Source organism: Temnothorax americanus, unplaced genomic scaffold (genome assembly GCF_048541705.1).
Source record: "Temnothorax americanus isolate GAGA-0224 unplaced genomic scaffold, ASM4854170v1 Scaffold32, whole genome shotgun sequence".
NCBI classification, from domain to species: Eukaryota; Metazoa; Arthropoda; class Insecta; order Hymenoptera; family Formicidae; genus Temnothorax; species Temnothorax americanus.
In genome coordinates this window covers 983,456-996,095 of record NW_027509464.1, presented here as the reverse complement: position 1 = coordinate 996,095, position 12,640 = coordinate 983,456, and the positions used below count along the sequence as shown (strand labels likewise).

General features: G+C 35.7%; 3 protein-coding genes across 3 annotated transcripts; 2 read left to right on the top strand and 1 right to left on the bottom strand.

Annotated features, from left to right (window-relative positions):
* Positions 1–97: 97 nt before the first annotated feature.
* On the top strand, positions 98–2,835 carry LOC143901108 (uncharacterized). The gene is made up of 4 exons (XM_077413075.1): positions 98–394; positions 767–980; positions 1,295–1,456; positions 1,917–2,835. Exons 1-4 carry the CDS (start codon positions 204–206, stop codon positions 2,097–2,099), a joined length of 750 nt encoding a protein of 249 aa, XP_077269201.1. The 5' UTR covers positions 98–203; the 3' UTR covers positions 2,100–2,835.
* Positions 2,836–3,205: 370 nt separating this feature from the next.
* On the top strand, positions 3,206–3,892 carry LOC143901215 (spermatogenesis-associated protein 17). The gene is made up of 3 exons (XM_077413310.1): positions 3,206–3,325; positions 3,448–3,737; positions 3,802–3,892. Exons 1-3 carry the CDS (start codon positions 3,206–3,208, stop codon positions 3,890–3,892), a joined length of 501 nt encoding a protein of 166 aa, XP_077269436.1.
* A 737-nt stretch (positions 3,893–4,629) lies between these two features.
* LOC143901104 (vitellogenin-1-like) lies at positions 4,630–11,630 on the bottom strand. The gene is made up of 7 exons (XM_077413072.1): positions 11,493–11,630; positions 10,148–10,857; positions 9,041–9,934; positions 7,824–8,868; positions 6,030–7,571; positions 5,339–5,748; positions 4,630–5,223 (listed from the first exon to the last, which is right to left on the bottom strand). The coding sequence occupies exons 1-7, from the start codon at positions 11,599–11,601 to the stop codon at positions 4,939–4,941; spliced, it is 4,995 nt and encodes a 1,664-aa protein (XP_077269198.1). The 5' UTR covers positions 11,602–11,630; the 3' UTR covers positions 4,630–4,938.
* Positions 11,631–12,640: the final 1,010 nt, after the last annotated feature.

Genomic DNA, 12,640 nt, shown 5'->3' with positions numbered 1-12,640 from the left:
TTTGCTGGCGCTCCAATGTTCGCGTAGCACGAAATACATGACACGTACGCGTTGGTTATCAGCTTTATCGAAACTTCTTTCGTTACTGGGCTATCGGCCATGGCATAAACAACCGGCAACGTCGGTGTTTGCCGCCTCTGGCATCTGTGAACGATATACACAGTCTGACAGACAACACAGTTGTCGCCCATCATCCGGCCTCGATGCCTTCTTCATTTTCGGCTGAAATGAACGGGACCGTGCACTACGCTATGGTGGCCTTGCGGGAGAAATCCGATTGTAAAATCATCGCGGATTATTCCGTGGATCCAAATCCGATTTATCGTACTATTGCCCTCGGTACCATTGATGGCGTGAGAACCGAGGATGACAAAATTAGCGTCGATAAGAGTGGGTAAGATCTTTTAGACTCATGCGTATAATAATTATACTTATGCGAAAAATAATATACTAATTTAAATTTGAGTTACATATAAAAAAAGAAACAATATAACTAGATTTATACATTTGAACCGGCAAAGCAGCAGATTTTGCGTGACAAATTTGTTTTTCACACTTACAATTAGAGAAGCGCATTAAATTATGAGATATATCATATAGCGATTATACAGCAGTTTTTCCTGTTATATTAATAAACTATTTGCTGAAATCGTTGACAAGTGTGATAGGTCGCAGGATTAATTAACCCACGATAAGATTAACGTGCCTCATTACTGTCACTCTCTTATCCGTGGTGCAACGGGTATAAAATCCAATTCTTCCATAGGTACACAGTACACATATTGATTGGGGATCTTTACTATGTCTGTTTGACATCGAAAGTGGATTGCCCTTCATCAGCGATATGGGTAGAATCGTGCTGTCAAATATTTCTGCAGAGAGTGAGGAGCGTGTATAAAGAATTATCACTGGCGGATCTATCGAAAAATCTGATTAATCTCGTAGAAGATGATCTCTCAAAACCGTTAAAAAAAATGATTGTAAGTGATAAAACAATTTTATAGCAAGAGAAGCTAGCATAAAAAAGTTTACACAAAAAATTTTAAATAAAAATAAATTAAAAGAAAGCAATTTATGAGCTATTTAAAGTATGCTGAACTTTTCGGCTTGTCTTAATAATAGGGAATGGTTAAACTGGAGCATAAGATGTATATTCGTAATTTCAGATTTTATAATAGCTTCTCTCTAAAATAAATATGGTACTATTGCGCATAAATGTATATAGATAAAACGTATATAGAGAAATAGATAACAATATTGACATACATGAAAAACGGAATTGACATTATTTTAGGAAGAATATAATCAGGGTAATGGTTGTAAGAATCTGACCTCAAAACTAGAGGAAGAATTGGTTGAGGTACGTCGAATATTGATGAATGGAGTCCAAAAGTTGATTGATAGGGGCGAAAGGTTAGACGAACTCATCCGAAAGACGCAGAACCTCGAAATTTCGGTAAGAAAATCTCGATATATTTTCCTTTGCCTTTCTCATCTCTTTTCTCTATATAGGCTTTTGACGGGAGGGCTCGTAAACATGAAATATGAAACATCAATTAAAAACATAAATTGTAACAATCGCGGCGCAATGTTTCCCATTAATACTCGAGTTAATTAAAAGTTGCCGATTCGTATTAATAATTCATAGAAATTTTGTATTGAAATCGCTGATATATTCAGTTAATACACCCTTCTATATGTTTATATAACCTCCATAATGGGAAACGTCTCTGCACCGAATAATCGTAACCGCGTAACGTACTTTCTGGCATGCAGCTAATTATAAATGCTACAGCGAAGAAATGAATTAATCTTAAACGCAGGGTCGCGCAACTCCCTGACCTCGACAAACCTATAGCAATCGCTTATCGCGTTACCGTTGCAATACATAACATTTGTGAATATTCTTATTACAGTCGCGGGACTTCCACGTAGTGTCAAGGACTCAACAAAAGAGAAACAGTAGCCTGAAGATAGCAATCGTAACGTCAGCCTGTATGTTCGTGTTGGTCGTATTATTTATAGCTTTGATATATTGGTTTGAATTTTATTGTAATCCTTATACACATGGTACATTAATGACTACTCGAACTAACTAGGAAACTAGAAAACTTTAAATTACATCCAGGTGACGACAACAATTTAAAAATCAGTTATATTAGAAAATAAAGATCAAAACACACACACACACACACACACACATCATTATATACGTACGATAAAGCGAGCGTAATTGATTCGACATCATTCATTCGACTTGGCAAATAATGACGATACAACGCGAGAGAAGTAGAATATTATGTGGCTTTCCTCGCCTACTGTTCGTAGCTCAATGAATACAAGATATATATATCCATAGAACCAATATAATATTCAACTACTTTATCAATTAATGCTGTACTATTAATATTTAAACAAGAATAATTGTACATACTTGGTGGTCAGAGTAGTTGCAATACTTTTTTTAAAATAAGTTCAGAAACGCGCATTTAGATTCAGAATAAGAACTACTTCTTTATTACAGATTTCTCGCGGCACATAATACTTATAGTTTAATGTATGCAACACATTTGTATGTGCAAGTTTGACAATATATCATTACCCATTGCATATAACTGAACATTGCACTTAACTTCACGAACAATAAATAATATGTTCCACCATACATACATAACATATACATTCATATAAAAATACATGTAAAAATCTTGACCATATTTTTGAAAAGAGTTTAATATTTAAAAAATTGTACAATTTCTATTAAATTCGTATTTTTATATAAAAATTTGTATAACAGATCTTGTAAAATAAATGCAATATCTTTCTCTTTCCTAATTATCAAATTCTCTTAGCTACAAATTAATTCTGCTTTCTAATGAGAACTTGTGCCCCGAAAATTGATAAAATTACTTTTCTTTTGCCTGTTACTTAACACTTATATTGTATAAAAACTTATGTGTTATTAATCAACCTAAGTGAACTGTCGAAATTCACGACATTTGTTCACAATATGAAGTATGATATGCTTCAAGATGATCAATTAGCATTACGGAAAAAGAGCCACAATTAGATGCGAGTATCGACCTTATATCTTTTTTTTAAGTAGAAACTATAGAAATACAAAATTATATGATATCTGATATAATTTCGTATATTCTAATATTCATTAAATAGTGATTTCTATGTAAATAAATATATTAAAAGAATGGCGTCGCTGTTAAGATTTGCGGTTAATCCTGTTGAACTGCGGAATGCGATTAAAATTAAACACGATTTAGCCGAATCATCAAGACTTGTGCATTTTATCGCTGCTCGTAAGATTCAGGTTAGTCATAATCCGGCTGTATTAACACAAGATAATAATAATAATAATAATAATAATAATAATAATAATAAGATATATAATATATTAATAGATGTACATTTTTAAAAACTTCTAACGTCCAGGCTTGGTTCCGCGGTATTATCACCCGCAATCATGTTCGTAAACTTCACGAAAACGCAACGGTTCTGCAACGTCATTGGCGCGGTTATCACGCCAAGATGTTCATTAATCAGTATTTAGCCGAACGTGTTCGCCAGATGTGGCAACATCATTACAATAACATGGCAACGAGGATCCAGGCCGTTTGGAGAGGCTATTGGTCCAGAAAAACACAGATAAACTTTTTGCAATTGCAACAATGGTTGAGGAATGTTTACACGAAGAACAACGAGACTTTAGAGAATATGAAAAAGTATGTTCTCGCACATATGTTCTGTTAGGCTCGACAATATTAGCGATACGCTGTCTTATTGTAGATTTAGACAAGGAGAGCTTGAGCACGCAGAAAGCGCGACTGAACAAGAAGCAATGCTTTGGATTTTATTTATCTTGTTCAAGGTAAAATAATAAGATTTAAGTGCTAACATTAGAGATTAGATCTTTGCAATTTGCACATATACACTTTACGATATATGTAACATTAATATCTAAACATTGCTTACACATTATGTTCCTAAAGCTGCATCATCTGTTGAGAACGAAGTGCCGTCCAGGTGTCATCACGAGAATTGACAAAACTCGCTTCGTGTACATCGAGGAAATGTTAAAGTGTCTCGAATACGATCAATATATCTCAAAAGCAAGATCTGTTTGCAAAGACTGTCAATTCGTTCGTAAACCTTCTTTAATTTTTCGCGGCACTTATTTTGAAAGATGCGAGAAAGAGATTCGCGAGTTTGAAAAGAGTTTACTTGCCGAGAACGTGTCCAATTTCAAAAGTACAATTATGTAATTTTTATTATAAATTGATCTCATATTTTATACAAAGCACACGGTTTCACAATTTTAATTAAAATATTGTCTTTTTTTTCTGTAGATCAGCATTTCAAAGAGGACAGTAGAATTATGATAAAAAATAAACGTTTAGGCCATCAGCAAAAAAATAAATATTCCGGAAAGTGCTTTCATCAAAATCTCACATATATGCAACCGAACAAATTATATGAAGCTATTAACAAAATGGACTGCCAATTGAATCAGTTTCGCTTAATTTGTCCAATCCACAATCTTATTTTTTAAAAATTTATTTTTTAATTTCTAACCTACTTGATTATATGTCGTATTTGACAAAATTATTAATGACATTTTGAAAACACATAAGTTTATTATTAATCACATATAATGACAAATAGCAAAATATCACGTACATATTTATAAAAATTTAGATAAATATAAAACAAAGAATATAACAACATTGAAAATTTCCGACTTGAAGACAGTTTCTTCGGTCCAATTTTTGCTTGTTTTTGCGCTTAAATTGGAGGAAAACTTTCTTTATTATATGCATATATAATAAAACGGGTACTTTTCACTTTTATTCCGTAGGTTTACGACTCTTGCAGGCTCTGATAATGAAACAATACGATTATTGCACGAACATATTAGTAGTTATCTTAATGATAGCTCCATCTTCTGTTCTTGTTCGGAGACCTTCCCGCTTCTCTATCACTAATGACATCGCTCGGGCGAGGCAACCTCGAAATGCATGTGGATTGTTCGGCTTTTTGTTTATTCTGCAAAGCGGGTCCTTGACAATTCTCCTCAGTTAGGGCATATGTGGCGGCGAATTCTTCGGGCTTCGTCACAATGCAATTTTTAGGAACGATGAAATCGTTGTCGGAACGCAAGTCGTAGTTGCCGCAAAGACCGCGTACGGAATTGAGATATTTGAAGGACGACTAACAACAGATATATACATTTCATTATATTTAAATTTAATGTATACCAAGTCATAATTATACTAAGTGCAGTCTATTTTATGGTATGCACAACTTGCTTTATTTTCTTACTTACATGCAGTAGGATACGTTCTCCGTCATACACAGCGTAGATCTGATGTTCGCTCGAGAAAATTGCGATCATTCCGTCCAGTCGATAGATTTCGAAGGTGTTTTCTTGGTGGTTTTTATTACCCGAGATGTCAACTACCCGACCGTTAACCGTAGCTTCGAGATCATTACTCGATTTCTTCAGATAAATTTCTCGATCATCTAATATTATCCGGATCTGTTTGCTGCCATCATCCATTTCTCGTGCCAGAATCATCACCCTCAAACATATCGGAATATCCATAAGTTTTTCGGTATTAAAAGGACTCCCTTTTGGATAAGTGGTCGTCATCACGTGCCAACAGTTCCCCAATTTTAAGGGATAGATCTTTTCGTCAAAAGTAACAGCTTGAGTCTTGTCCAGAACGCACACAGCTGCAAAAAAAGCCTCATGTTTTATTTTAATGCTATAGTCAGTTCTAATTTTATGTGTGTGTGTGTGTGTGTGTGTGTATATATGTATATATTATATAAATAATTTATGTAATATTTCACAAGACATTTTGTATATTATTCTTAACAATCATCAGTTGTCGCTATAACGATTCGAATGTTATCTTGTTTTCATAACACCCGATATGACGTCAGTGCGGTAAATTTTTACTTACGATGTTTACTCTATCAAATATTATTTTTTACAAAACTCTATAACTTACATCCGTCTGTGTCTTCGTCGAGAATGTTTGAGATATTGAATTCTTTGTTGGAAATATCTTTCAAAGAGAACTCAACGTCCATTTTCGAAGTGCGCAAGGAAATTTTCGCATCATTGTTATCTGGCTGCATTTTTATGTCCATATCGATAGTGTTCTCGTTAGCACTTCCCCAGAATGGCATCTCCATATTTCCTTTAGAAACAAACATCTTGATGAAAAGGATGATTTTGTTGGCAAGCGTATAGATTTGCTCCGAGTCCGTGTCTATTGACATCATAAAATGATCTTTCCGATTGACTAAATTGCTGGCTCGCTTACAAGTTGGCGTCCAAATGTTGCCTTTTTTAATCTCTTGCTTACAGTTCTCGACTATCTCGGATGTCATTGCCATCCGTTTGGCATCGTCTGTACGAGTCCAATTTCCTTTGAGTCTGATCGTCTTTTCGTTATCTCGCATCTCAGCTTTAAATTCAGACTTCGGCATCTGTTCGGTCGCCTTGTTAAAGTTTAGAGGAACGCTGCGTGATGACTGCTGGTATCCAATGGTGCAAAACTCCAGGAAGACTTCTCCGTCGCTTGGCGATTGGATATTCCAATATAAAAGGACCTGATGCTTGTCATTTACGCGGCTGGTTGCCCCAGCGAGAGTGAGAACGTGTTGATTATCCTCAGTAAGAATACTTAGGTCGTAAACATAATTGACGGCAGATTTGACATCTTTGCTGACTTCCTTTAGGAATTGTGCTTTTCTCGCCTCGCTTTCCGGCTGTTTGTCAACTGTTGCAGGAATTGTTGCCTCTGAACTGTCGAAGTCAAACGTTTCTGAACCATCGAGAGTTATGTTTACTTGCGCTTCCGTGAGATACACGATTATGTCGAATTTTTTGTAATGGGCGCCACTATTCCTAAATACCTTAGCAATGTCGACAAGGGCTTCAATTCCCATTTTCTTCGAGGTTTCAGTGTCAAATTGATCACTTTTTGCCGCGAAGATCGCACTGCCTAGCGCGAATTCTATTTCTTGCGGTTCCTTCGTGTTCACCAGGCGCGTGTCATTGCTGGGGGGAACAGGCATATGAGACAGAACGATGGGGCTTGCGGTATAAGGAACGACGCTATGGTGAATCGCCATATGCCCGGTGCCGTATCGATAATATTCGCGGGGATGTATTTCAATCTGATATTTATTCTCTTTTTCCGATTTTTTGACACTTAAACCGGCTGGTATGAAGATTTGTGAGTTTATATCGATACCGGCAATGTAGTGCCTATGCTCGAAAGGCGTTACGAAACCAATTCTGCTCTGGAGCTTTTCGCTGGATAGTATATGGCCCGCCACTGTTAGTTCTAAAGATGCATTTTTATCTGTGAGAGCTTTTCCGCTGCTAATTCTCCCTAATTTCGGTATCGTTAAGGTATACATAAACGGTAGGCCGCTTTCAGTCGGGAATCCTAGCGTCATGTCGTATTGGTAGAGGTAATTAATGTTTCTGGATTCAAAATCTGAGGCTGTCTTGAGCGATTCGAGATACCTTCCCCACGCTGTAATACAACAATAGTAATTATTTATTATTTATTGTTATTGCTGGCAATGTCGAAAGCAATGAAAGAAATCCTTCCTTTATGGAAGAAGCTACTGTAGTTGCGAAAAAGCACACAAAACTATAGCAAAAATATAGTAATTATTGTAATATTGACTATAATTTCGAGTACTTTTTTCACAACTACAGTAGTCTTTCAGATCTTTCTGTAGTATTTTTCCATAAGAATTGAAATAAATTTTAGATTACTTACTATCGAGCATTTCGTTAAACGTATTATTGTCGAGGGGATAGAAGCTTGAAGAGAGTATACTGTCAATGAAAACATTTCCTTCGAACTGTTCCAGATTATCGGGCTTAATACCAAGCTTCTCAATAGTCTCTTCAATAATCGATTTCTTTCCTGTATTTTTTAACCCGGTCTTCTGGTACCACGTATCTGATAGCAATTCTCTGATGTGCGACACTGTATACATTAGTTTTGAGGGGGGTAAAGTGAAGCCACCGAAAGATTGATGTATATCAAAATATACACCTTTAGGGATATTGTTGTCCACGCTACCAATTGTCTGGAGAATAGTTGTTTGATCAACATTTAGATAAGCGTGAATCACTTTCTGAAAGATGCTTTGAGAGTCATTTTCATAAATACGAGGATTCAATAGCTTTCTAGCGATACGCGCCTTGTTAGCGAGAGATTGGAACTCCGGTTGTTTCAAATCAGCAAGCATCTCTATGCTAGTCTTGACGGCAGAATTTACGTGGTGATTTTCATCCTGATTAGTGAATTCCGCCATTCGCTGCAACATGCTCAGAGGTGGATTGGTCTTCATTATGACGTAGACAGCTGCACAACGTAACTCGTAGGCCTCCATCATATTCACGTAGATCTTGTAGGCGACGGATCTGGCGACTCTCGGAAAGTTTTCGCCTAATCTGTTTAACGTGATGACCATCATCAAACGTTGGAATTTGGATACCGGCAACGTGCCCTCCAGATACGGCTCAAAGACGGAGAGTACTTTTGGATGACCAAAATTACCCAACGCCATAATGTACGTTTGTATTCGAAGACTGTCGCTTTCATTGATGGCTTCTCTCAATTGAGTGGCCATATATGGAATATAAGTTTCCAGAAGTGCATTGTCATGTTTGGAGACCGTACGACCGACACCGTACACAGAATAGTAGATAGATGACTTGTTGTTTTGACTGTAACGGACCAATTCGGCAAATGACAAAGGTGCGGTTGTGTTCAAAAATCTCTGTTTTCTTACTTGTTCATTAGTGATCAGTTCCTACACAGAAGTTGAACATTGAAATTAATCTTTACATGTAAGTGGTAATTGCTGGTACAAAATATTTGAACGATGAGAGATTTGAAAGATTAAAGATCTTCTGATTTCTTACACATGGTTTTAATACATATACATTATACATATATTAAATACTAATATAATAAATACTTACGAAAAACGCATTGATATATTCAGCCGTAGGTGTAAGTGCAACTTTGGGAATTCTCGGAATGATATCTGCCGCTTGCATGCTCCCGAGTTTCTTGTTTATTATCCAGTTTTTGATGGTGATGAGAGCAGGCCCAGTTCCGGTCTCTGTAACGGCGTTGCAAAAGACATCCCATGCGGTTTGGTTGTATAATTTCTGGTATTCTTTAGTAAAAGATGTGTTATAATTGCGGAGCAATTCGGACAATACGTTCTCTAGTTCAGTTATCTGCTCGACATCCATGGTACGGATCAATCTGACCAGAATTGTGAATTGCTCTAAGATATCTGTGAATGGCTTCCGCAACATATCATCAGGGAAATTCTCCATTTTACTGGCTATCCAAATAATCAGGCGGGCCGCAGCAGAATTCTCTTCATCCTTCACGAGGCTCTTGTCTTTGTCTCCGAAGAAAAAAGGCAATATTGGACTCTTCGGAGCGTCGTCTAATTTCGGTTGCAATGAGTCGCGCTCTTCATTGTTGGAGCTTGAATTACTTAAAGAACTGCTGCTGACGTCATCGTTGATGTGACTTTCCTCACTAGAACTGTTAGAACCGCGGTTCTCGGACGACCGAGCCGCTAAAGGATCTCGACTGACATTCGGTATGTGCTGGCTAGAGAACGGATCGTTGTAAGTGTACACTAAGTTTCCGGTTGACACAAGATTGTTGGATACGGGCATGAGGTTGGAAATCTCGCTCATTCTGTTTAAAGTTAAGTTTACTGTAACGAAGACAGCGCCGGAGTACGTATCCTGAATTTTAGAGCTGACGAATATATTGTTTGTCGTCACGGACGATTGAATAGTAAAACGTGTCAGGTTTCCCGAGATGATAATACGACTCGTAGATAATCTCTGTAACAAATATATATACGATCGCAAAAATAAGTTTCACTCTTTTAGCTATGTGTGCGTTTTTATTTTAATTATGTATAGAAGAGCGTATGTATATAGAAATGACAACATTCGAAAGAATTTCGCCAAATCTCTTTCTTCATATAATTCTCAATCATACAAGATTTTATCAGCTCAAGTGTTATGACAGTTATCAGTCAAACTCCAACTCACCGAAAGAAGTCCGTCGTTAGATTCCGGTCCCCAATTCACTTTACCGACGATACCAGAACGATAAGCCATTCGCTGCTCGCATCTAGTGTAATTTTTCGTCTTCGTAATATCGATAAGAATCTCACCGTTGCGGAGATTTGGAAAAGGTACTAATTCTGGCGTCTTGAGGAGAGCATTTAAAGACAGTGGCATAATATCGTAAACAACCTCGCACTTGCCGCCGACAGAGTCCTCCATTACTTTAAATGTACCGAAGGGCTGGTTATCGTCGGGCTCTTGAGTGCCCCTGCCCCCTATCGCATTCTCGCCTCGAATGTCAATCTGCAGCTGACTCACGATACTCTTCAGTAAATTCACCTCCCAAGTAGGGACATCTTGATCGACCAATACATCTTGGATCACTCCGTTCTTGAGCTTGATCTCGAAGGGCTTTTCCGACATGGAAAGCTTCTGAAGTTTAAGGTTGTTGACCTCAGCGTCATTCCAACCTTCCGGAATTACTTTGTGCACGGGCGCATACTGCGTGTGGGAAACCACAGCCTGCAGTGTGTCTGACGATTTCACCTGAATCGTGAAACCACCCTTTATATAAACCCCAGAGAACTGATTAGCTAGCTTGTCTAAGACCGTCAATGTATGGCTTTGTATATGAAAGTGATATTCGTTTCCAGTTTCCCAAGCATGTTGATGATCGGCTACGGCTGATCCAACTACGGAGAAAAAAAGCCGTCATTTTTTATTAGCATATTTTAGTAAATAAAATATATGTAGTTTATGTGTAAAAAAATAAATGATGAGAAATGAATACAAAATTTTATTATATTGTTTATTTTATTTGCATATGTATATAAGCTTAAAATCCCTTGCACACTGTGTATCTACTAATCTGTTTCTTGTAATAATTAGCACGTTTAGATTAATTAATACTTTTTTGTACGTATATAATTTGTATACAATACTTATTGTTTCTTTTAAAATTTTTGTTGTAGTTTTATATTATCAAAAAATTATTTCTGTGAAATATTTCTTGCTCAACTTCTTCATTTACAATAGTATATTTTTTATAAAAATTCTTATTTCTCTATTTTCACACATATATTTTAATCATATCTGTAGGTTATTAAATTTTATACAAATTAATATGTTATGTTATTAATAATATAATTATCTATATTATTAATTTTATGAATAAGAAGTTTGTAGTACTATATTAATGTATTTGTAGTACTATATTAATAACAAAAATTCTTTTAGACACGCATTATACACAAAAGACGACAGAAATGACGTTATCGTACAATTTTTGTAGAAATTAACATTATTTATGATATTGACGTTTACTTACTGATTAGGAGAAATGTCAGATACAACCACATGATATTACGTGGATAGTGCCAGATGCAAAATGGGAGCTCCCGCTTCTTAATCGGATTTATATACGCTTCGTGTGTCATGTCAGCTTGACCTGCGCGACGCGATGTTACATTGATTTAGATTCCAACTTGAACTTAAAACTGTATTATTCCGTGACACGTGATAAATTATTTTAACCTTGTACACACTAAAATTGCACTTGGAGCATCCGTAGTGTAATCGAGTGTGATTGAGAGTAATTCGCCATAATGTATACTTGGAAAATTGAAGACGAGATCGCGACGCACTTTATATTTCCCAGCAGAGCAATGACTTCGCCTAAAAACATATATGATTCAGTTTACAAATTATTCAATTAATATCCGTATTTATTAATAATTTACTTTACAATCCCCATTAGAACTAATTAAAATTTATTATGATAATAATGGCTCGATATCGAGATATAATCAAGAATTAATCAAGAGATGCTGTTCACAATATTAGAAAGTCCTAAAATTCATATAATTCTTTACACGACATTCTTGTGATAAAAATTAGAAAAAAATTAGTTTATATTACAAATTATACTTAGTATGCTTAAAATTTAAGCAGTTGATGTTTATATACGTTTTATCGATTTTTTATATAAATTTCTTAGAATTTTCAGATTATAACATTTACATGGAACGTGTAATCTTTTGCAGACGTGTTTCCCTAACATATATCAAATTCCCGTTATTTAGTCAATAAATAACAAGATACTGTGTGTGTGTGTGTGCATAGGTTCATAATAGGTCACTGATAATCTTTTAATATGTGAATGTCTCTATAGTCTATTATATTTCAAGAGAATATTTGCACAATGATCATTACTGTTTTACTTTGTGAATTAATCACTGAACAGTTTTACATCGTCTACTAGCCATATTTTTCACTTTTCTAATAAAGCATGGTCAATTATTAAAAATAGGACAAGATTTTGTCTCTCTAAGCCCTCAGTTTTTCAAAGGAAAAGAATAATAGAAAATTATCCATTATTTCTACAAGCAACGAAATTTTGTTAATATATATATAAATATTTTAGTAGGTGTTTACATATGCAACGGAATTATATAAAACTATCGATAAAATGGACTT

What these genes read in the sequence shown, in the direction of transcription:
- LOC143901108 (XM_077413075.1), top strand. Translation starts at nt 204, where the DNA reads ATGCCTTCTTCATTTTCGGCTGAAATGAACGGGACCGTGCACTACGCT. An exon ending in ATTAGCGTCGATAAGAGTGG is followed by an intron (nt 395 to 766) that starts GTAAGATCTTTT and finishes ATTCTTCCATAG; the next exon opens with GTACACAGTACACATATTGA. An exon ending in CGCAGAACCTCGAAATTTCG is followed by an intron (nt 1,457 to 1,916) that starts GTAAGAAAATCT and finishes TTCTTATTACAG; the next exon opens with TCGCGGGACTTCCACGTAGT.
- LOC143901215 (XM_077413310.1), top strand. Translation starts at nt 3,206, where the DNA reads ATGGCGTCGCTGTTAAGATTTGCGGTTAATCCTGTTGAACTGCGGAAT. An exon ending in TCGCTGCTCGTAAGATTCAG is followed by an intron (nt 3,326 to 3,447) that starts GTTAGTCATAAT and finishes TCTAACGTCCAG; the next exon opens with GCTTGGTTCCGCGGTATTAT. An exon ending in ACTTTAGAGAATATGAAAAA is followed by an intron (nt 3,738 to 3,801) that starts GTATGTTCTCGC and finishes GTCTTATTGTAG; the next exon opens with ATTTAGACAAGGAGAGCTTG.
- LOC143901104 (XM_077413072.1), bottom strand. Translation starts at nt 11,601, where the DNA reads ATGACACACGAAGCGTATATAAATCCGATTAAGAAGCGGGAGCTCCCA. An exon ending in GTTTAACGAAATGCTCGATA is followed by an intron (nt 7,572 to 7,823) that starts GTAAGTAATCTA and finishes GTTGTATTACAG; the next exon opens with CGTGGGGAAGGTATCTCGAA. An exon ending in GAGAACGTATCCTACTGCAT is followed by an intron (nt 5,224 to 5,338) that starts GTAAGTAAGAAA and finishes ATCTGTTGTTAG; the next exon opens with TCGTCCTTCAAATATCTCAA.